General features: G+C 38.7%; 1 protein-coding gene and 1 long non-coding RNA gene across 2 annotated transcripts; one reads left to right on the forward strand and one right to left on the reverse strand.

Moving 5' to 3' along the window:
• The first annotated feature begins 5,073 nt into the window (after positions 1 to 5,073).
• Positions 5,074 to 17,451, forward strand: LOC109029078 (uncharacterized). Its single transcript, XR_002008080.3, has 4 exons — positions 5,074 to 5,360; positions 11,465 to 11,572; positions 14,671 to 14,699; positions 16,520 to 17,451. It is a non-coding gene; the product is annotated as an uncharacterized lncRNA (long non-coding RNA).
• Positions 10,768 to 20,803, reverse strand: NEUROD4 (neuronal differentiation 4). Its single transcript, XM_004053290.3, has 2 exons — positions 20,461 to 20,803; positions 10,768 to 14,354 (listed from the first exon to the last, which is right to left on the reverse strand). Exon 2 carries the CDS (start codon positions 14,343 to 14,345, stop codon positions 13,350 to 13,352), a length of 996 nt encoding a protein of 331 aa, XP_004053338.1. The 5' UTR covers positions 14,346 to 14,354; positions 20,461 to 20,803; the 3' UTR covers positions 10,768 to 13,349.
• Positions 20,804 to 21,664: the final 861 nt, after the last annotated feature.

Below are 21,664 nucleotides of genomic sequence, written 5' to 3' on the forward strand. Positions count from 1 at the left end.
TAAACTTAGCAATTCTATTAATAAAATTTAATTAAATGTTTGGTAAACTTTAGTAGAGATCAGGTGATGTAAAACCTTAAAAATCAAGTCTTGATTCTGCCACCTTTTGGCTGTGTGACTGTGGGCATAATATAAACACAGCATCTCAGTTTCCTAATCTGTAAAATGGGAATAAGATCCCTGCAATGGATTATTATAAGAATCAAACTAAATGAAATTATAAGGAAGGGTAAACTTCCTGATAAATACTGTACATAGTATTTAGTATTAGTATTTAGTTCTTATGTGTCAAGCAGTGAACTGGGTTTTTTGGTCACTATCCCACACACCAACTGTAATGAGGTAACAGTGGGATTCATGCCCTAGCAGAGGAATACTCAGGGTCCAGAAAGGGTCATAGAAGGTGGAGATGCTGGAATTGAAAAAGGCTCTCTTGTGGAGTAGAGATCTGAATGATTTGATCAACATTTAAAGGACTCAAATGCTGTGGTAGTGAGAGTTTTGCAGAGGGAGGTAACAGCAGCGCTTCCGAGTTGTTCTCAGGGACACAGGCTAATAGCATACAAGACGTCCATCTGAGAAGAGATATGCATAGGAGTGCAAATAGCCCAGAGAAAAGATCAGACTGTTTCCTCTGGTTATACTTGCACCCAGCCATGCTGCTCATACAGTCCCTAACAACCCCTGAGAAGGGGAGTTGGAGCTTGAGGGAGGGGACAGGAAACCTATGGAAAGAGAGAGGGGGGTGGTGATAACAAGCCCGGCTGTTAAGTATTCCAGCACCTGCCAGGGATGCCCTGGGGATGCCAGGCCTGCCCTGCTGGGGCCCAGCTGTCACCCGGGTCCTCCTGACATCTTACAATGGGCAGTTGAGAGGTCAGGAGGGAATAGGGCAGGGAGGACAATGAGATTCCGATGCTATAGAAAGAGGAACAATTGGGACAGAGGGAGAGAGAAGCCAAGTGTTTTGGAACTGTGCAGGATTTGGTGAGGGGGGAAGGCAAATGTGAGGATAAAATTAGAATGGCTGAATTTTTATGGGGGTCTCAGGGAATGAGGAGGAGAGAGTCTATCCTTGATTATTCTGTTCAGAGCAGAAAAGGTCAGGTTGGCCAGGGAACAGCCTCTTTTGTTCCCGACCTTGGGTTTGGTCTGTCAGTAACACTGATCTGCTCTGCCACGCGAGTCTGATCTTGTCTAGCTCACTCATTTATCTTTCTGTCCATTCAATGAATATTTATTTAACTCGTGCCATATATCAAGCTCTGCAAGGTAGTAGGGACAGCAATCTGTAATTTATCTTTCTACTATTGATGAGCTAAGAGCTTTCAGGGAGACAGATTTAGAAACAGTATTACAGCAGAATTAGTTAAATGCTCTTCTGTTAGAGGTGTGAACAAAATGCTTTGTAGGGGTGAGAAAAGGAGTTATAACAGAGTAGGGGAACCTCACCCAGCCTAGGAGACGTGTGTTTTGGGAGCAGAATCAAACAGGCTTCCTAGGGCAAGTGACATTTGAGCTGCATTTTGAAATCTAAGTAGAAGTTTGACAGGCAAAAAGGCAAGGGAAGGCAGGGGAGCTGGTAGGACATTCCAAACACAGAGAATAAGTTAGTTAGGAACCAACTAGGAAAATACTTGTCCAATAAGGCCCTGGAGCTTCCAGAGGCTTAGGCTGATGTCAATGATGAGTTATTCAGGGGATCTCAAGGCTCAAAATAAAAATCCAGTTTTGAGAATTATATGGAGAACGGTTGCTTGCTGCTTCCTGTGTGTCTGCAGGACATAGCATTTTCCTGCATGGGTCTTGGTAGAGAACTTTTTCAGTGATACGTGTAGAAGGAAAAGAAGTGTTCCTTTTGCACCAATTCACATCCACTGAAAGGAAAATAGACAATCAGTGCAGCAGAAATGATTTGGATCAGGGATTCTGAGAAAAACCAATGAAAAACTCAAGTATACAACAATATGTGGGTCCCCCCAGATTTACACTTAAGTGGGAGAGGTACTATGTGGGAGAAGAGTGGCTTGGTGGGGGTACAACTGTCTGAGAGGAAAGAAAGGCAGTGCTGCTGGAATGTGAGGGCTGAGTGAGACACTTTTCCCAGGTAGCCCCTTCCCTCTGAGGCCTCAGCGTAGTCATTCCTCAGAAATTCCCACCTACTGCTCAGAGATGGATATTGCCTTATTCTCAAATGAAGAGTCTAAGTTCTTAACAGCAACTGCCTAGAGTCCTCTGTTAATGACAGATTCAGAGGAATGTCTAGGTTCAGTAGTAAAGAGATTCATGCTTGAATCGTGGTATCTATATGGGCAGGTAAAGATAAATTAGTCGGAATCATTTCACATATTTCCCATGCCTGAGTACAATCCTGCAATTTTCAGATAGAAAATAAATTAGTAACCGAGGTTCGTAAAGAGATCTGTCTCTTTAGAGAGACAATGTAACGCTGTGCTGCCCATTGTGTAGTCCCGAGTTACATAAGACTACTTAGATTTAAATTAATTATCATTAAATAACATTTAAAATTTAGTTCCTCATTGCATTAGCCAAGTTTCAAGTGCTCAATGTTATAGAACATTTCCATCATTGCAGAAAGCTCTATTGGACAGATCTGGTTGAGAGTGATGGATTAAAGTGCAGGCTCAGAAGCCACACTTCTGGGGTTATATCTCAGCTCTGACACTTGCTGGTTATACAGCCTGGTAGAGTTGCTTTGTAACCCTGTGTGCCTCAGACGTCATAACATTGTAGTAAGAATTACACAGTTTCACGTTTGTAAAAGATTAAGAACGTTTCCTGTACTTGCTTAGCACTCACTTCATGTTAGTAATTATTGGTCCATGTTTATGTAGCACTCTAAAGATATAAGTGGCTAGAAAGATCCTGATCCCCAGTCTAGCTCTTTCTATGGATCCATCAGCTTGCTTTCAATAATCGGCATCATTTCACATAAGAACGCCCAGTCGTTGTCATCCCTCACACCTCCCTCTTTGCCCAGTTCCCTTATTTCTGTGCGGTGGAATCTCCCATCCTGAGAACGCAAGGTATTACCCTGTGCTTGCCTCTCCTTCCCTTTTGCTTTGCCTGATGCCCACTTTCCCTGGGAATCCAGGCTCCTAAGAACAGCTGCAGCTGCTAGCTCTGCTTGCAGCTGCTGCTCAGAAACAGGGCAACATGGTTCAGCAGTGCTCTCTCTCAGGACTGATTTTTTTTTTCCCATTTATCCTTGAATATCTTGTTGGACTGTGCCAACTATGGGCACAGTATCAGCTGCCCCCTGTCTGTCCCTGATGCTTCTGCTTGGGGACCTTTGTACTCAGACTCCAGCTGAGTCACACACTCCAGACTGCAACCCAGTAATTCCTTCTGATGGTTTTAATCATTACTCAATACTGCTTCTACTCCCATGGGTCACCTTTTCTCAATAGTCCACCTCTGCATTAGTCTCTGTTTCCACCAGAGCAGTGTGATGGAGATCTCACCCACATAGGAGGGAATGATGGTGATGATGATAATGAAGAAGAAAAAAGGAATGACTACCGATTATTAAACACCAATAAGGTGCCAGGCCTCATGCCACATGTATTATGCCAATTATATTTAGTGTTTAAAAACCCTGCAAGATATCATTCTCATCATTTTGCAGATAAAGATTTTGAAGTTCTAGTTTACTTGCCCAGAGTCAATGGCAAACCTAGCATTCACACAGAATTTGTTGGATTCACCAGCTCAAAACAAATCATTAGACCATCAATGGCTGTGGGAGCTAGTGAAATGTGTTCATCCACACCATTACTAAACAATGTTGTATTTGCTGTGCCTTCTCATAAAAGAAGACATATCCAGTAACCAAACAGAAACTTTCATGTTGCAAAATAAGTCTTTTGGTGAATAAGAAAACTTGGGAAACTGGTAATCTTTGTTCTTCTCCAAAACAAGTGATTGTGATTTTCGGCTGCTCTGAAGACAAATAACAAGGGACCATACTCAAGGAAGCTTGGTGATGAGAATCATGGTGCCCAGGGTTTGTAGTACAACAGGAATCAAGACACATGGCTCCCACCAGAGAAAGACAGAGGCAACAGCTTCCTATTCCCTGATAGCGATTCCCTCACCTTCCAGCTACTTTCATGGAAGCCCTTGGCACTCTGGGACAACACCTAAAAATGCATGAGATGTCCCTACTGAAGAATTCGCACCCACAATCTTTTATCTTGCCTTGATTTTATTTTTCTTTCAAACTTCCTCTTGTGGCTTCCTGCTCTCTTCCTCCCCCTAACTTGGCTTATTTTGTTTCTCTGGTTTCATTTCTGAAATTCCGATTCTTTAGTAGTTTTTGTCTCTGTATTTTACTCTATTATTTCAACTGGCCACTCTTGCTTTGGCTAAGCAAAATTTTTTAACCGAAGTTATTCTTATTAATATAGTCAATAGTTTAGTGGACATTGGGTAGACAAAATTCATGAAATGTTTACCTTTTTTTTCTTTTTTTTTTTTTTGAGACGGAGATTCGCTCTTGTTGCCCAGGCTGGAGTACAATGGCACTACTCAACTCACTGCAACCTCTGCCTACCCGGTTCAAGCGATTCTCCTGCCTCAGCCTCCCGAGTAGCTAGGATTACAGGCATGTGCCACCACGCCCGGCTAATTTTTTGTGTTTTTAATAGAGACGGGGTTTCTCCATGTTGGTCAGGCTGGTCTTGAACTTCCAACCTCAGGTGATCCACCCACCTTGGCCTCCCAAAGTGCTGGGATTACAGGCGTGAGCCACCACCCCCGGCCATGTTTACTCTTTTTAATTCATGCATATATTAGTGCAAAAGTCACTCTGACATAGAAACAACCCTAGATAAGAATTTCCATCACTCCCTTTTTATGAGTTGAGTGGAGTTGGACATTATCTGAACCTCCTTGTGATCTTCTCTAAGGCAGAAAAGAAAACACTTTCTCCTAAAGTTATTTAAGATTGTTAGAATGTTGTAACATCACAATGCCAGCACCTGATTATGTGCTCAGCCACCCAAATTTTCTTTATCTCTTCCTTACTGTGTGCACACGATTGCACTGGGAGTTGTCAATATAACAAGTGGATAAAACAGCCTCTCCTCTCAAGAAGCTTATAAACCAGTAGAGGAAAAATAGCAGCTTCACTATATGTGGAAATAGCAGCTTCACTCTTAGAGTCAATTGTCATAATTCCCTAAACTAGAAAAGAAGAAGGCAATGATTCTTACAGGGGTAATCTGTAAAGGCTTTATCAAGAAAGATTTTTGCTAGGCCCCGAAGGATCGACACTGTTTCAGTAAGTGAAGATAGAGGAGAGAGCACTCCAGGGAAAGGTGTTGCCAGGAGCAAAGGTAAGGGAAAATTTCACTTCGTATTGATTAGAGGAAAAGTAATCCAGGTGGGCAACACAAAAGTGTATGTAAGGTGGTGAAATGGGGTGGATAAGTGGGATGGGTTGCTTTCGAGGAACGTAAGAGAAGAATGTGTGGTATACATACACCTGGAAATGTAGACCAAGACCAGTTGTGATGAGGCAGGTTAAATATTAACTTGGGAAGTTTGGACTTCATTCTATAACGATAAGAAAACTAATGCAGATTTTTGACCAAAGAAATGACATGGTCATGGCTTTATTTTAAGACAGCTAGGATGAATTGTAGAAGGAAGGAGGTACTGGGTACAAAAAGATTGGAGGTTTGGAAGAACACTATTACATGAATCTAGACAGATAGATAGTGAATACTTGAACCAGGGCAGTTGGCAGTAAGTGTGAGAATGCATTAGTGAGGGTTAAGGAACACGAAAGGATATAAACTAGTAGAGGAGACAGATGTGGAAATAGCAGTTTCATTCTTAAATCCATGCATGTGGTAAGTTCATGCATGTGCTATTTTAATCTCTGTCTCTCTAATTCCGTATTGCCCCCTCTGTATGGGCCTTTCTGGAGCTCTGACTCTCCTCGATTCTTCTTTCCTCAGCACCTGTCCGTGACCATCTATTGTTTGTGGAAACCCAGACACTGTGGGTCAATGCTCCCTCTTAGGTTGTTTGCCAGCAGCTAAGGGAAGGTCTTCTAGGTCTTTTCTTCCAGAGCTTCTGTTCAGGTGAGAAAACAGCTTGCCTTGGAGCTGCTTGGAGAGAAGAGGTTTCAGGACTGCCTTTCAAGCCTGGCCTATTGCTCCTAGGCCTGTCTCCTTTGCTCCTCCAGTACTAAATAGTTCTGAATCCCCCTGGTCCTCCATCTGTCTGCATGTGTCCTAGATCTCCCTGGGCAGGGATTAAGTAATTGTGCCATTCCCATCAGCATGCCCAGGGGTCTGGCAGGAGGGAAGCTGCCGGCTGGCAGCAGTGGGCTGAGCAGGAGCCAGGGGATAGTCTGCTCCAACTCCCTGAGCAGCTTGCGGCTGTTCCTGGCCCTCAGTGGGCCAGCCACGTGCCTGCCTGCTCTGGATCTGCCTCAGCTCAGAGGCCAGCTCTCAAAGGAAGAGCGCGCACAGGCTTAGATCAAGGAAGAACGTTTTCCATTACCAGGATGCCCCTTCAGGTCTATCCCAATTGAAGAAACTAGACCCCCAGCATGCTTCCTTCCTGTTTCTCTGTCTCCACCTCCTTTCTCAGTGCCTAACCTTCTAGCCCAGTTCTTAACACTGAGTTGATAAAAGAAAGAACTCAGCCTGTAGAGTTGCCAATAATTAAATGATACAAAAAGTGTTTCCGTTTGACTTTAGAGTGCATTCAAATACATATGTCAAATTATATATATACACACATATGTGTATGTATTCAACATGTACTGAAGTGTATGTGTTTAAATATACATGTCTTCAAATATATATATTTATGGATATATATATATTTATGGATATATAGATAAACATACATCTATATACCTTCATATATATTTTTTCAAATATGCATATATTAATATGTGTGTCTACACACACAAAGAAAAACAAAAATTAGAAACATGTCAGCTGACATGGAGAAACAAGCCTTATATAAAATATTTTCTTTCCATAATCCTCAACAGAGATTATTCATATGGATAACTGAGAACTTACTGTATTTGTAATCAAGTAAACAATATAGTCAACATCTTCCTATTATTTCCAACTGAGGAAGGAAAAGGGGCAATTGTACAATTCTAGGAATAGTATAATTCCTCAATTTGATTTACAGTAAAATTATTTTAGCTCAACATAGATTTAGGCCTTTTAATTGCTAAACATGTTGGAGTAGTTGTCTCTAGAGAATAAGATCATTGCCTAGAAAACTGTCTTCTAAATAGATAAACTGAAAGCACCCCAGCTCCTTAAGATGGCTGACCAGCAAGCAAACCACACAAGGCATCCAAACACCACCTTGATTTTAATGTTTTGTAGTCGATTTTTGCCTCATCTTTTAGCTTTTACTCAACCACTTATTCACTCTTTTTTTTCCAAGAATGTGTGCATGTGCTTCTCTGCCAGAGAGAAAATGGACATTAGCTGCTCATAGAACTGTTAAAATATTAAGATGAGAGAAATTTCGGATGTCTAATGGCACAATCATCTCACTCTATAGATGAGAAAATAGAAGCTCAGGCACTTCTGAGATTTACATGACTTTCCATGTTCTCGTATTTATTTGCACATTTCTATGTAGGTTTCTACATCTGGAACCTACTTCAGTGGTTTATTTTGAAGACTGATTCAATATGGAGAACTTAACTTGATGACTTGTACATGGTAAAGATACTCAATAAACAGAAATTTCCTTTTCCCCTGAGTTTTTAGCTATTGGTTTCTAAAATCTTCTTGTTCACATTTAATAACTGAATTCACTTACTTACACGTAAGGCATTGACCAAACATCTTTATTGTCATGTGTATTCTGACAGCTATGACAGAGTTCCTTAGCTATGACAGAGTGGCTTAGTTCCTGGCCTAGAGGAAATTCTCAGTAACTATTACTACTTGAAAAAATTAAATTGAAATCAAGTACATAGTACCATATATTTGTGAGGTAATAGTATTCTTTCTCTACATAGTCTTAAGCCAGATGACAGCAAAGAGCTACTACAAGGCTCCTTTTAGCTCTATGCCAACTTTTGGAAAAGAAAGAAAAATTCAATATTTCCTATATTCTGAATTCAGAAAGTTTGCCTTTGAAGATTTCTGCGTGAACTATCCCCATGAAGAGTTGGAAAATGTCATGTCCAATGTATGGAATACTGGCCAATAGGCTTGGATTTTGTCGTTGGCTCCAGTAAATTATTTACTGTTTAAATGAAAAGAATCTATTGTTTTCGCTGGTTCTCAATTACCTCACCTATTCTCACTCTACTCTCAGTAATAATAATAACAATAAGAGTAAAGTGCTTCCTAGGTTCCAGAACCTCAGATAAACACTTCACTGCTATTATCATCATTTTTAATCCTCATACAACTCTATGGATTGGTGGTATTGTATGCCCTTTTTATAAAGAAGAAAACTGAGACAGAGACGTTAAATAAATTGCCTAGGACTTCTCAGCCAGTTAAATTCAAATCTAAGTCTGTCTGACTCCATAATTCTGTGGACTCCCTAAGCCTGCTGTTGTCACCATCAGCACTCTCCTGGCCATATATTGGAGGCAAATAGAAAAGGTAACATGACTGTAATCAAAGAATAATTAATAGAACATAGATGGTAATAATTACCATTTGCTAAATACTTGCTATGTGCTTCAGATGTATTATCTCAATTAATTCACCATGATAAACCTGAAGGGAAGGCATTATTATGATTGCTGTTTTCAAATTGATCATTACACATTGTGTGCATGTACCAAAAATCACATTATACTGCATAAATATGCACAATTATTATGTGTCAATTAATAAAAAAGCCAAAGGGGGGAAATGTAGAAAAAATGTTAGCACCTATAAAACTATTTTTTGTTTATAAAAACTTAAAAAAATCAAGAAAACTGAGGCTTTGCAGGGTTAATCAATTTAACAAAGGTCATTCAATCAGTAAGTGGCATAGCTTAAGTACTATTTATTTCGTTCTAAAGCCAGTGCTTGTAATTACTACACCAAACTATACTCCAAATTTATATAGATTTTTAAAATAATCTTGAAGATAGGATGTTTCTATGTTGATAGAATATTTTGTTATTTTCATATCCATAATTCCCCTTTAAAACATTTTTCTTAAATTCTAAAGATATGTGAGATTAAAGCTTGAAATGGATTTAAGCCTTCTCAAAGATGGGTACTTTCAAGCAACAAGGCATTGGTTTGTGATCTGGCCTACACTATGTGGTCTACCTGGGCAAAGTCGAATAGAAAATTGAGCTTCTATCAAGGGAAAGATGGCCTTCTTTCAGATTCTGTTGCAGAATGTGGACATGGGTCAGCCTGGGTCATAGATGTAACAGGGTGTCATATGTAAAGGACAATTTGAGGGGTGTCAAATAGTAATTCCACTTTCGCTGGCTCCAGCATTGCACTGATATGACATCCTCATATACCTACCAGGCAAACAGCTACTGAGGATCATTTCAAATCTTCTGCATAAACCCACTAGCTTAAATCAATCTTGGTTCCACCAGGATTTGTTTAGTTTCACTAAACTAAACGGATTAGTTTCCTTATCTGTGAAATGGGAATACTAATAGTGACCGCCTTATAGGAGTGACTTTAGAATTGAATGAATTCATATGTGTAAGACACTTAGAAATGTAACATTACGTAGTAAGCATCCACAATCTGCTAGATGGGGTTGTTATTATCTGTCCGTTTCTATTTGCCCCTCTGGACCATTCTTTGCAAGGTAAAGATTCTTCTAATGTGTCAAATGACATGTGTACATAATCATTTATTTGATATTGCAAGAGATGGAAAAAAATCTAAATTATGGGACTCAATTTCATAAATGATGTTATTTTAGTATGGAATGCTAGCCAGTTATAACAAAGAATTAAGAAACTTTTATTTAAAATACCCCAAGATTTGTGGCTAAATGTAAAAAAACAATATGCAGAAATGTGTTATATTGTTACCACTTGAAGGAAAAAAAGAGAATAATACACCTTAATATTTGTACCTAATATTTGTTTATATATCCATAAAAGGTCTCTGATAACTAGTAAGCTAAAAAAAATGTTTAAGTATTTTCCAGTTGGAGAGTGGGGACTGGAAGATGGAAGATAGGGGTGGAAAGATAACTTTTATGCTATATTTTTGTTTCTCAAATATGTTAAGTCAAGTCCCTACCTTGATTAACTAACTTTTCTATTTATATTTATTATTAATAATATCATTACTATTATTTCTTTATTATCATCACTTTACACATGCAAGAAGGGATCCTGGAAAGTTTTAACTAGAGAAACCTGAAAGAAAAAAATCAAGAGGAAGAGTTGCCAAAAAACATATTTCATAATTTTTTTGAAAAGTTGTTCAGCCCACCTACTTTGGATAATAGCACATCTTCCCATTTATCTGTGGTTTGATTGCTTAGACTGCCCATAGCCCTGTAATCTATAAGATTATTTTTTCTTAACTGTAGATTTTATACTTGATTATATGAGTGGCAGAGACCAGTGCTTCTAGACTTCTAACTGCATATTTCGAATATTCTAGCAAGATCAATTGAATTAGGGAATGTGTAAATCGTCCTGACAGACCAGTCTTTGCTCAGCTAGCTGCTTGTAGGACATAGAGCCCAAGAAAATGAATACATGAGAGTGAATGAAAGATTTGAAGACTAACAACACAGCACAACACAACATCTAATAAGACTTACAGCTTTATTTCTGCTAGGAAAAAGGGAGGAAAAACAGTCATATTTTAAACAAAATATTTAAACAATTATTTTACTTTATCTAAAAAAGTCTCCAGAAGAATGAGACCACCCTAGGTTGGAGAGCAGGCTCTTTACAAGCTATTGCATTCCTAAATTTTAATTCAATTATAAAATCCCTCTGTACAATTTCAGGGAGGCCTGGCTCAGGGGTACCATACTCCCCAAAGGCATAAACAGCATATTATTAAAGAATAACTCTGGCTCATTTTAGACTGAAGAAAAGACTCTAAAAACATTAACTTGCATAGCCATTCGAATTATTGCTGCTTTTTATAAAAATTATCACAGAGGTAATTCTCTATTTTTTCCTTTCCCCTCACTCCAAAACTCATCAGTTCTTAGCAAAATTATGAGCTACTTTCCAAACAAAATTTTAGGAAGGGTTTGCAAGCACATCTATGAGGCTAAAGGAATTTTCGTGAAAGGAAGAGAGAAATAAATTAAATAAATAATATCTAATAAATAACTCAGACAACAGTGATTATCTACAAACTTAAATGCCAGAAAATGCTAGCTTCGAGGATAGACCCTCCTACAGCCCCTCACAAAGGTAAGTGCAGTATATACTCAGAAAGCACATAGTATGGCTTTATACATCATTTTACTTGCCTATTTCCTCTAGGGCAGATTATGATGAAGGGAACCACTTTGGTCACTGATGGGGCTTAAGATCTCTCTGCAAGGCTACTTTCAAGTGAATTTACAAACCAAGGGTGCAAAGTACAGCAGGGTAAGTGCTGAGAGCAAAATGGAAAAAAAATAACTTATACTGTATGGAGATAATAAATAAGAGAGGTAAACAGACAAGATACACATATAGTTGGCAGATTTTAGGGGATAGCTGAGCTATAGAAAATGACATACTAATATGTGTTATCATTTTTTAAATTGGCCCTATTGATGTACCCTGCATGTTAAACTTATCCTTTCTGGCAGGAGCAGGACCTAATCTACTATCAAATAAGCCATTCAGGCTCTGGTTTGACTTAAATAACTGTCCTGGCTGATTGAACAAGATAGGAAAATTTCTCAGGTCCCATTTTCTGAAAAAAAATACAAATTTGATGAAGTTAGCATTGATATAAAGGAAAAAGGAGTTACATAAAGAAAAATAAACACTCTGCAAATTGGGTTAAACCTGTGATGAAGACATAGTTGGTAAAAATATTCACCAACCTTGGATTTCATTTCTGCATCCTTAAGTTTGGTCACCTGAAATGTTATTTACAATATATAATAACATATTCTATCTTAGAAGTGAGGAAGAGGTAACAATTAGTGTAGGGGGAGAGATAAGGAACTACATACATGTTGGAAAAATTTAACCTTGATCAATAAATTGATTGGTGCTTGTGCTTCTGGAAAATATATTGGTGTGGACAGAGGTGGATGGTTTTAATCACGTTTAACCAAATGAAATTCATCTTGCTTAAAAAAAAATCCATTGGTTTTTCCCATGGGCAACTGTGAGCTGGAGAGAGTCCCTGAACTATGGTAGTTATTATAGCCAATAGCTATTTTATTGCTCTTTAATATAAACCTGTGTTGTGTGCTGATTCTAACAGCAGCACCTGAGCTTCATCAGAAGTTCCAGAGCCCTCTGGTTATGGAGGTCATGGTCTAAAAGACTTCTCTATGTCCCATTAGTTATAGGAGTCTGAGGCTTCAGTGACTTGTTTGCCCTACCTCTAGTACTGAGAAAAATGGTTTTGAAATATTATCAAGAATAAAGTTGGCATGAGGCCTCTATTATGGTTCTCTATTATGGTTTTTCAAATCATAAGGAAGATATGTTCAACTTTTAGTCTAATAACAAATAGAGTTAGTCTCTTAAAGAACATGTTTTGTTCTTCACAGTGACAGCCATGTTAGAGTTTTAGCTTCCAGAAGCTATTTTTCAATAGATACAAAGAGGTCCTATCATTAAATCCACACAAGATTTGCATTCTGTGAGCCAAAAGACATGTACCTTGTGATCCCTCTGATAACTCAATTTGATCATTCTATGCATAGCATCCCTTTCCTATTATTTCTCTATTCTTTCAGTTTCAAGAAATTGTCAAGAGTGATCACCACAGTTATAGCATTTCAGAACTGTGAAGGACTTTAGAAATCATCTGGACTTAGAATAGTTGCCTCATATAAATACAATTTGTTTATTTACAATTGCTAGTAAATAAACAAAGGCCAGAAATGGAAAATTAATTGGCATAGATTATGCAATGAGTTTTTGGCACCACTGGAATAGGGCCCAGGTCTTCTGTTCTATTTTCACATGGTTGTTAAATCATCAAATATTTTCACTTGAGGACTCTATAAAGAAATCAATGCAATGTGAGAAGGTGATGAGAAAAGAGGTGATAGGTGAAGGAAAGCCTAAATGGACTTGAAATATTGTTTGATATATATCCATAGGGATCCTTTAAGGTCATTGAATCTTTAGCTCAACCACTTGAATTATGGAAAATGTCTCCACGTCATTCTCTGAAACATTGAACTTAACTGCCTCACTCAGTGAAGACTGTATTGAGTTGGGTCCCAATACCATGATGGGGGTAGGAATCATAGGACATGTCTATAGGAACATCATAACGGGGGGTACCAGCCTGAAAAGGAGTTGAATGCACATGCCCTGAGCTTAGACTTGAAGAAGGGTAATGTGGTATGAAGCTGTAGGATTTTTCTAGGTCAGGAGACCCATCTTGCTTCAAGGAGAAGTTCCCACTGATGCTCAGGGGTGGAGTGAGTGGGCCCTCATAAGGGGGTGTACTGCAGTCAGGTAGATGGCTCCCAAAGGACGATTCTCCCAAACTCTTGAATACTTGGGGCTTGAGATGAAGGAGATGTGTTTCCATATGACCATAAGGAGGGCTAGGAAGCCCCGGAGACTGATAGTTGAAGTTGTGGACAGAGATGGCAGAGTCACAAATAGGAGATTTATCCTCATGCTTCTCCAGGAGGACAGACTGAGGGCCCAGTTGGAGACATCCAGCCACCAGGTTGCTTGTGGGCTGAGAGAGCCCTTTACACAGCATCTCCACAAAGCCTTTCCCTTCAGGTGTCTGGCCAGTCTCCAGGACTTCAGATAAAGCCCAAATATAGTTCCTGGCCAGTCGAAGAGTCTCTATCTTAGAAAGTTTTTGGGTTTTAGAGTAGCATGGCATGACTCGCCTCAGGTTATCCAGGGCATCATTCAGGCCATGCATCCGGGTCCGTTCTCTGGCATTGGCCTTGACTCTTCGAGCCCTGAATCTCTCAAGGCGAGCTTTGGTCATCTTCTTTTTCTTGGGACCCCTTCTCTTAGGTTTCTCCCCATCTTCTTCCTCTTCTTCTTCTTCCTCAATACTGTCATGCTCTTCAGTTAAGCTGCTGAGCATCCCATAAGTACCTGGTCTGCTCTCTTCCTCCTTCATCTCATTTTGGGAGCCCAGACCTTTATCCATCCAGGATGGTGTGTTGACTAGCTCTCCCATCTCCTTGGATTTTACAAAAGTTTTTGACATTTCCAGACTCTGGAAAAGGGAAATACCAAAGGTTAATTCCTGTGAGTACCTGATTTTATTTGAAACTAAAGTTTTTTATATGTAATTATCTTGTCCAAGTCTTCCATTCTAAATGACCAATCCAAAACTGAAAGAAATTCCCAGAATACTCCTTTAGTTATGGCATAGTATAAGAAAATATACTATAGAAAAAGAAAATTGACTTGATTATTCATTGCAGTGTTAGTGCCTAACTGTTTTTATTCTTAGATTTTTTATCTCATGAATATTTTATACAAAAATGACTGATATACCAGTCCAAAGATATATTTTTCTTTCTTTCCAGAATCCAGAACATAAAAGGGAAAAAATGAGGTGAGTATATAAATTACTGTCCAAATAGAGAAATTTCTGAAAGTGAAAGAGCATGCTAAAAATAAGTCTATGTGTGTAATAGTTATTGTTACTACAAAATAAAAAACCCATCAAATAGTCAAATAAGCACACTGTTGTATATTTACACCATACAAAATAAAAAACTGTAGCAAGATCATTCAGACTACTTTGTATGTGTTCTACAAAAGACTACTCAACCTGTATTTAGAAGCATTTCACATCCATCTAGCCTATAATACCCGATGTTTCTCACCAGTATTGCTAACTGGTGGCCTCAATCATCTCCTGCAAGTTGTCCATGACACAACTGGCTGGTCCAACATGTGACCATCAAACATTACTCTCACTGGCTGGTCCAACACGTGACCCTCAAACATTACTCTATCACCAGAGGAGCATTCTGTTTTTCAGTAAGCACTTTGTGTTCTGTCTAGTGTGAGTTATGTTAGAAGTGTTAGTGACATGGCATCTTGAAAGAATCATGAAAAGAAAGGAGGGTTATCACTGCTCATCTTTCAAATTTGCCCATATGTTAAAGTGAGATCTCTTTGCACATGCATCTCACACTGTCAGACAAGACCATGGCAACAGCTAGGAGTGCAGCCAGTGGTCTACCAAACCCATCCAAGGTTTAGTACAACTACTATAATAATACTTTATTTAAAATGAAAAATCTGGAACAAATACTAGTGAAGTAGTGGAACAGAACATAGTGACTGCTAACACAAGTGAGAACTATTTCAGGCAAACACAGGAATAGCCTGACTACTTTAATTCACTAACACACTGTTTAATCAGAATTTTGTATGCAAAATTCACTATTTGAAAACCAGAAGAGACTAGTGATTTAGTAAACATTTTGCATTCAATTCTGGAAGAGTTTGAATTGTTTTAAAGCTTGCTAAGCAATTTTTAGGCATATGGTTTACCAAATAAAAGTATCTGATAAGCTCCATTGGGGCATCCCAGTTTACCAGCTACTCTTTGAAATATTAAACCCACTATCACCTTTTATTATGAGAAAGAGGAGAATGTAATAAATGTTTTCTGTTCTTTGAAGCTTGAGCCTCAAATCAATGAACCCAGGGATTAGTACATAGCTTTTAAAAATAAAGATATATTATTTGATTTGTTTCTGGTAATTGGAGCTTGTTTTCCTTGTAACCTCATTTACCTCCTATAAATAATTAATGTAACTGCATTGCGAAAACAGCCTAGGTTTCATGTTAATCAGCACGGAAATCATGTCAGCTTGACTTACTCACTTAATAAGGCTTCCTGGGTAAGCAGCTTTATTGAAAACACACATTGGAACTTATTGGTCAACTAGCTGCCCAGGCCAACTCAGAAAATCCCACTTTTAATATGGATGATAGAGCTTGTGTGCTGAGCTGCACTTCTAACTCAGGCAGATATCCAGAGGGAGGGTAAAGAACCTAATTAACTTTCTGTTAAAGTAACACAGCTCTTCCAGAGGCAGGTGCACTCTAAGGCCAAAAAGGATGGAGTGGGCTTGGGAAACCTAATGCTCCCCATGTAATTATAATAACATTTGTGTAGCATTTTAAAGTTTACAGAGCACTTTTGTATCCATTAATTCATATGTTTCTTATAGAAAACCTTTGAGGGAGATAGAAATTTTTATGCTCATTTTATACTCAAGGTCACTGTGGGTCAGGTAGTTTAAGTGATGGAAATGCAAAGATATAGTGCTGGTGGAGTGGGACATAAAACCAATTCTTCTTATTTTACATCTTAGGTTTTATGTTTTTATTTTCCTTGTTCTTCTTCTATCACAGCTACAGGAAGAAAGAAAGGCACTTTGGCTTCAGGAGATGTACAGCAATAGAACTGAGTCAACAGGAGTGATCATCATCCAAGAGATCATCATCTCTTCCTCATCCTCCCCCTTTTACTCCTTATCCTCATTCTCTTATCTTCATTATCATTATGATCACTGGCTCATACTGAGATGCATGAAAAGGAAAGAAGGAAGGAAAGAAGGAAGGTGCAAGAGAGGAGAGTCTCCTGAATTGTCCCTGGATCTGAATACCATCCTAGATGGGGGATTTAGCCTTTTTCACCATCCCTACCTCTATACCTCTGGACTCTTGTTAAGATCTGTCAATATTCACACACATCAAAATAAGTGAGATTGGGAGGATAGAATAGACCATCTTTTACTTCTAACATATTTAATGGTTTCTGTAAGAGTCAAGGAACTGCTTTCAAATCAGCTTGTTGGTGGGTATAAAGGAAAAGAATCAACTGGCTTTGGCCAAAGTAATGAAAAGGTCAACCAGTTTTCTTTCACCTTTGTTCTCTTACTAATCGTGGGAAGGACATAGATGGCTCCAGTTTAACTTCCTCTGTTCTCACAGGTGCCGGTCCATTAACTTCCAAGAGAATCCCATGAGTATATAGTATGGTTTCAAAAGAATGGAAGCTAGAATAACACAAATGTGAACTCTAGTCCCAATTCTTCTAATTCCTGTGTTGTTGATCCCAAACACATTATATAAAGTTATCTGTTCTTCCATTTCCTCTAATAAGATAAGGCTAACATACAGGTTATGTGATTCTTGTAAGAGAAAAATATAATAAAAAATTTTATAGCTGTAAATGCTATAAAACATCTATACATTTATTTCCTGTTTATTCTTGGGTTTTCTTATCTAATCTATTCACACACGTTTGCTTATTCAAAAATAAAAATTATTTCTCACAGATGAATAATAAAACAGACTGTATCAACTAGTGTGTCTCTTATTATCTGGATATTACCTCTGATTGGTTTAGAAAATCATCTGACAGTTACTCAGTAGCCTGTCATTTTTCCCATGGTGGGATAGACAGCACAGACTCCAGTGTCAGATTACCTGGATTCAAACTTCAGCTCCACTACTCACTAGATACATGAATTTAGGCCAGTTTCATAACCCTTATCTGCCTCAGTCTCCTCCTCCTTAAAATGAGAATAATAACAGTCCTACCTCATAGGATTATTAGGAGCATAAAATGAGTTGATATATTTGAAGCATTTTGAATAGTGTCATACAGCATGAATTTCATGTTAAGTATTAGGTATTGTTCTCCTAAACATCACCATGAATTTTTCTGGCCACTTGGACAAGAATAGGTATAATTAGAATCTGTTATTAATATTGATTTTGCATCAACAAAAGCCAATGGGTTCATTTCAACATCTATTTGAAAAAATTCCCCAATACACCTACTCCTCCAGTCTCCTATTGAAACTGAAATCAAAGGTTCTGTTCTGTGGCAAGAGGTAAGGAAACCAAGCCCTATCAACTGCCTCCACTGAGTTGACTAGAACTCTTCCATCATATTCAAGATGGAAGTTAGCTCCCAAACTTTCACTCTGTTTTATAATTGGGAGAAAACAGTTAGTTTGACACTCCTATTCAATCACATACATTTTCAGATTCATGAACCTTCTGTATTGGGAATACAATTTTTCCCACCAAAACCAAATGGCAGAGCTCTGAGGATAATATGCAGTGTCTATCAGAGAGAAGTGAAAGCAGTGAAAGCCAAGACTCCTGAAATATGAAGAAAAATGTTTATCTGACTTTTTTCACCTAAATATTTTCAATGCATCAAAAAGGTTAACAGGAAAAAAATAGAAACATCTAGTTTTAAATTTGAGTGTTGAAAATATGTGTACTGTGATCACACATACTGATCACAACAAAAGTTGTGATCAAAGAAACCAAGGGTTGTCTCCAGAACAGGTGCCTAAATCTAATGTTGCTTTCAGCCTGTTAAGGAACCATCTCACAGGTGTACTGAAAGAAGCATGGAACCAAGACTGTTTCATCATTCACTCATTAAATGAGCACAGAAAAATTATTGTAATTATTGTAATTTTTGTACCCTTAGGGCAAAATGAAAATAAGATTGTCTTTCCTACATCATTTAGAAGTTTTCATGAAAAATAAGGAGATAATGCAAGCACAAGTACTTTGTAAAATTGTTATGCCAATGTGAGGGTTGGCAATTGTTTTACAGAAGCTGTTTGAGAAAGTCTGTAACACTATCTCACAAAGCATCATGATATACCATCTTAAGGTTGCCTCAATTCCTAGGAAAGAAATTAGCTCACAAATTACATAGGAAATAGGCTCGAATATGACAAAAATCAATGAATACTGGATCAAGGGGCAGAATCTGGCCCTTCCCTACACATACACATAAACACATTCTGGTCTTATAAAGTCCATTTTTAGCCATTTGGTATTTGGATTTTCTTTTATACCTACACAATATAACAGAATTTTCCTCGTTCTATAGGGTCTTTCAGTGAAATTTCAAGTTTGGCCAATTCTCTTTAATTCAAAATATTTCTCGTATTTTTAAAAATTTTAAATCTGTTCTAGCAAAGTGTTTGCTTAGGCAATGATTGTTACTACCGAATATTTTTACTACTAGGGCCAAAGTCGTTAAGCATTACTACTATGTGAAGCTATCCTGGAATTCTTTCTACACTTTTACAAATTTTTTATTTATTGTGGAGATATTTCAACTAATTAATAGGTAAGGGGAACTCACATGTGGATTTGTGGTAGTTAGATGGTGTCTTTCCTCTTAAAAGCTGGTGATAATCTCTTTACCTCCTGATCCGATGACTAAATACAACAGAAAAGGGGCTGTCCAGCCCAGTTTCTAGGAAATCTAAGAACTAAATAGACTAAATTCTTTTCCCAGAGTTGCACAGTCTTGGCGCTAAAAAGACAGAATCCAAATCAGGATGTTCACAAGTTGTACTGCTTGGAAAAAGCCAGTAGGTTGCTCTATGCTCTTCTTTTCTACTCTACTATTTTCCCCTTTATTAATATATGTGCACATGTATGTACATGCATGCACATACACACACATTTTGTCCAGCAAAGCCATGTAATACTTCAGGTGCCGTTGCCTCAGATCTTAATAGTTAACAGAAGTTATTCAGTCCCTTATTTTTCCCTGCATGTTCTTCAGCATTTCACCTCTGCTTCCTCTGTCAAAAAAATGGGGGTGGGTATTTTACATTTAATTAGTATTTTCTGAGTATACTTTTTTTGCGGGCAAATGATGAGTGTGAAGCAGAGAAAGGAAAAATATACTTGGACAATCTTTTTCTTCTAATTTCCCATCTGAAAGAGCTGAGGAAAAGGAAATTTCCCCCACCCTGTGCCAACTATTCAAGCATTTTTAGTAAACAAAATAGTTAATGGTGAGAATCTACCCCGAGGACTTTCCCCAATCTTTTCTGATTCCTCATTCTGTTTTCCTTTCCCTGCCTTCCCCTCCGTCCTTGCATAGCCCTAAAATGCTGTGAGCAGAGTGGTGGATTGGGTCAATTCTTCCAACCTACTTGCTGGGCCACCTTGGAAAAGCAGTTAAACTTTTCGACATTTTCACCACTAGCAAAATGAAAGAGTGGCTTTGACAGGAATTGGGGGAGATCATCTGTATTCTTCACTTTATTAAAATGATTGTGAGTGTCTATGTGTTTCACTTTGGGTGGCAAGTGCTATAAAATTTAATAAAATTATTTAAAATGTTTATATTTGTCCCTAAGTGTTCCAACTCACTAGCTTCCACATTCCAAGTTTCCTAAATCTGACTTCCTCCTGCCTTACCCAGAAGAGACTTTCCTCACCCCAACTGCTCCTCTAGGTGAGTGGGAACTTCCCACAGAAACTTTAGCCCCTTACCACCCCAACCACTGGCTCACCTCGGTCACTGGCCGTTCCTGGAGTGAACTCTGTGAATCTGCGTCTTAGAGGACAGTCAGAGAAGCCAAGTCTCCCTGACCATCCAGATGGTAGGAGAAAGAGACGCTTTCAGCGATCCATGTCAAACCCGGTTGTTACCTCTTAGAGATTCCACCGGGTCTGGTTTCTCTGCCTGCTCCTTATTCTACTCCTTCCTTGGAGTTCCGTATGCTCCTCAAGGACGCCTTCGGGCTGATCTCTCCGCTGCAGCCAGTTTAGTCGTTCTTCAGTACCTCCTCTCCCTGGTTAGCTCCCCGGAGAGGAGCTTTCAGGACCACAGCCTCTGGGCAGCTCCTGCTCTCTGGCCGGAGCCTCTGACTTGCTGCAGTTTTGATTGCTCTCCCAGCTGACCAGGGAGGAGTGATGTTGCCCAGAGTCTAACTCCTCCCTTTCCCCAGCCGAAAGACACGCCCACTTGAAAGGCTCCTCTGGCCAGGTCCAGTTTTGCCGCCCGTTTGTTTGTTTAAATAGAGATGGGGGTTGGTGGAAGGGGAGCAGGGGAGGAGAGTTGCTGAAGTTAAGGAGTAAAGAAAAAGAGGACTGGAAACCTTTGTGATTAAAAAGGTAAGAAATGGGAGCGGAGTAGTGTGGACAGAACGGAGAAAGAAAATTGGGGATAGACTTGGAGAGAGAGCTAAAAAGGGCAGATGACGCTGCTGACCCACGTCTGAAAAGAATCAAAAGGTGAGAAAGATGCGTGTCAAGGACACAGCGTCAGTGGCTGCTTCCTTACACATGTGGACTGGGGTCTTTGGCTTTTAAACTTCAGCGTTCTAAAAGTAGAAGGAAGAAGTATGTCTCTCCCACCTTTTCAGCACGTCAAAGCTACTCATTAAAACTTTTAATTTGTGAATTTAGATGAAGCTATATTTGTTGTGCTATTCTTTCAACTTTCTGATCACTTGAAATTTATAAAAACAAAAAGGAAATTAATAAAATCCTTCATTTTAAGGGCATTTAGTTCCTTGAGTTGCAAACTGAGGTCTACTATTGTTTTTCAAAAATACATCATTAAGCATTCACGTAGAAAAAGTCCACCTGAGTAGTAATAAGCTTAGAAGAAGAGAAGGCTCATAATAGTTCCTAAAACTCCTTTGGTATTAGGAAGTTGAATTAAATTGCTAGAAGACAGAAAGAAAACTACATCTGGAATAATTTAAGTAT

Source organism: Gorilla gorilla, chromosome 10 (assembly GCF_029281585.2).
Source record: "Gorilla gorilla gorilla isolate KB3781 chromosome 10, NHGRI_mGorGor1-v2.1_pri, whole genome shotgun sequence".
NCBI lineage: Eukaryota > Metazoa > Chordata > Mammalia > Primates > Hominidae > Gorilla > Gorilla gorilla.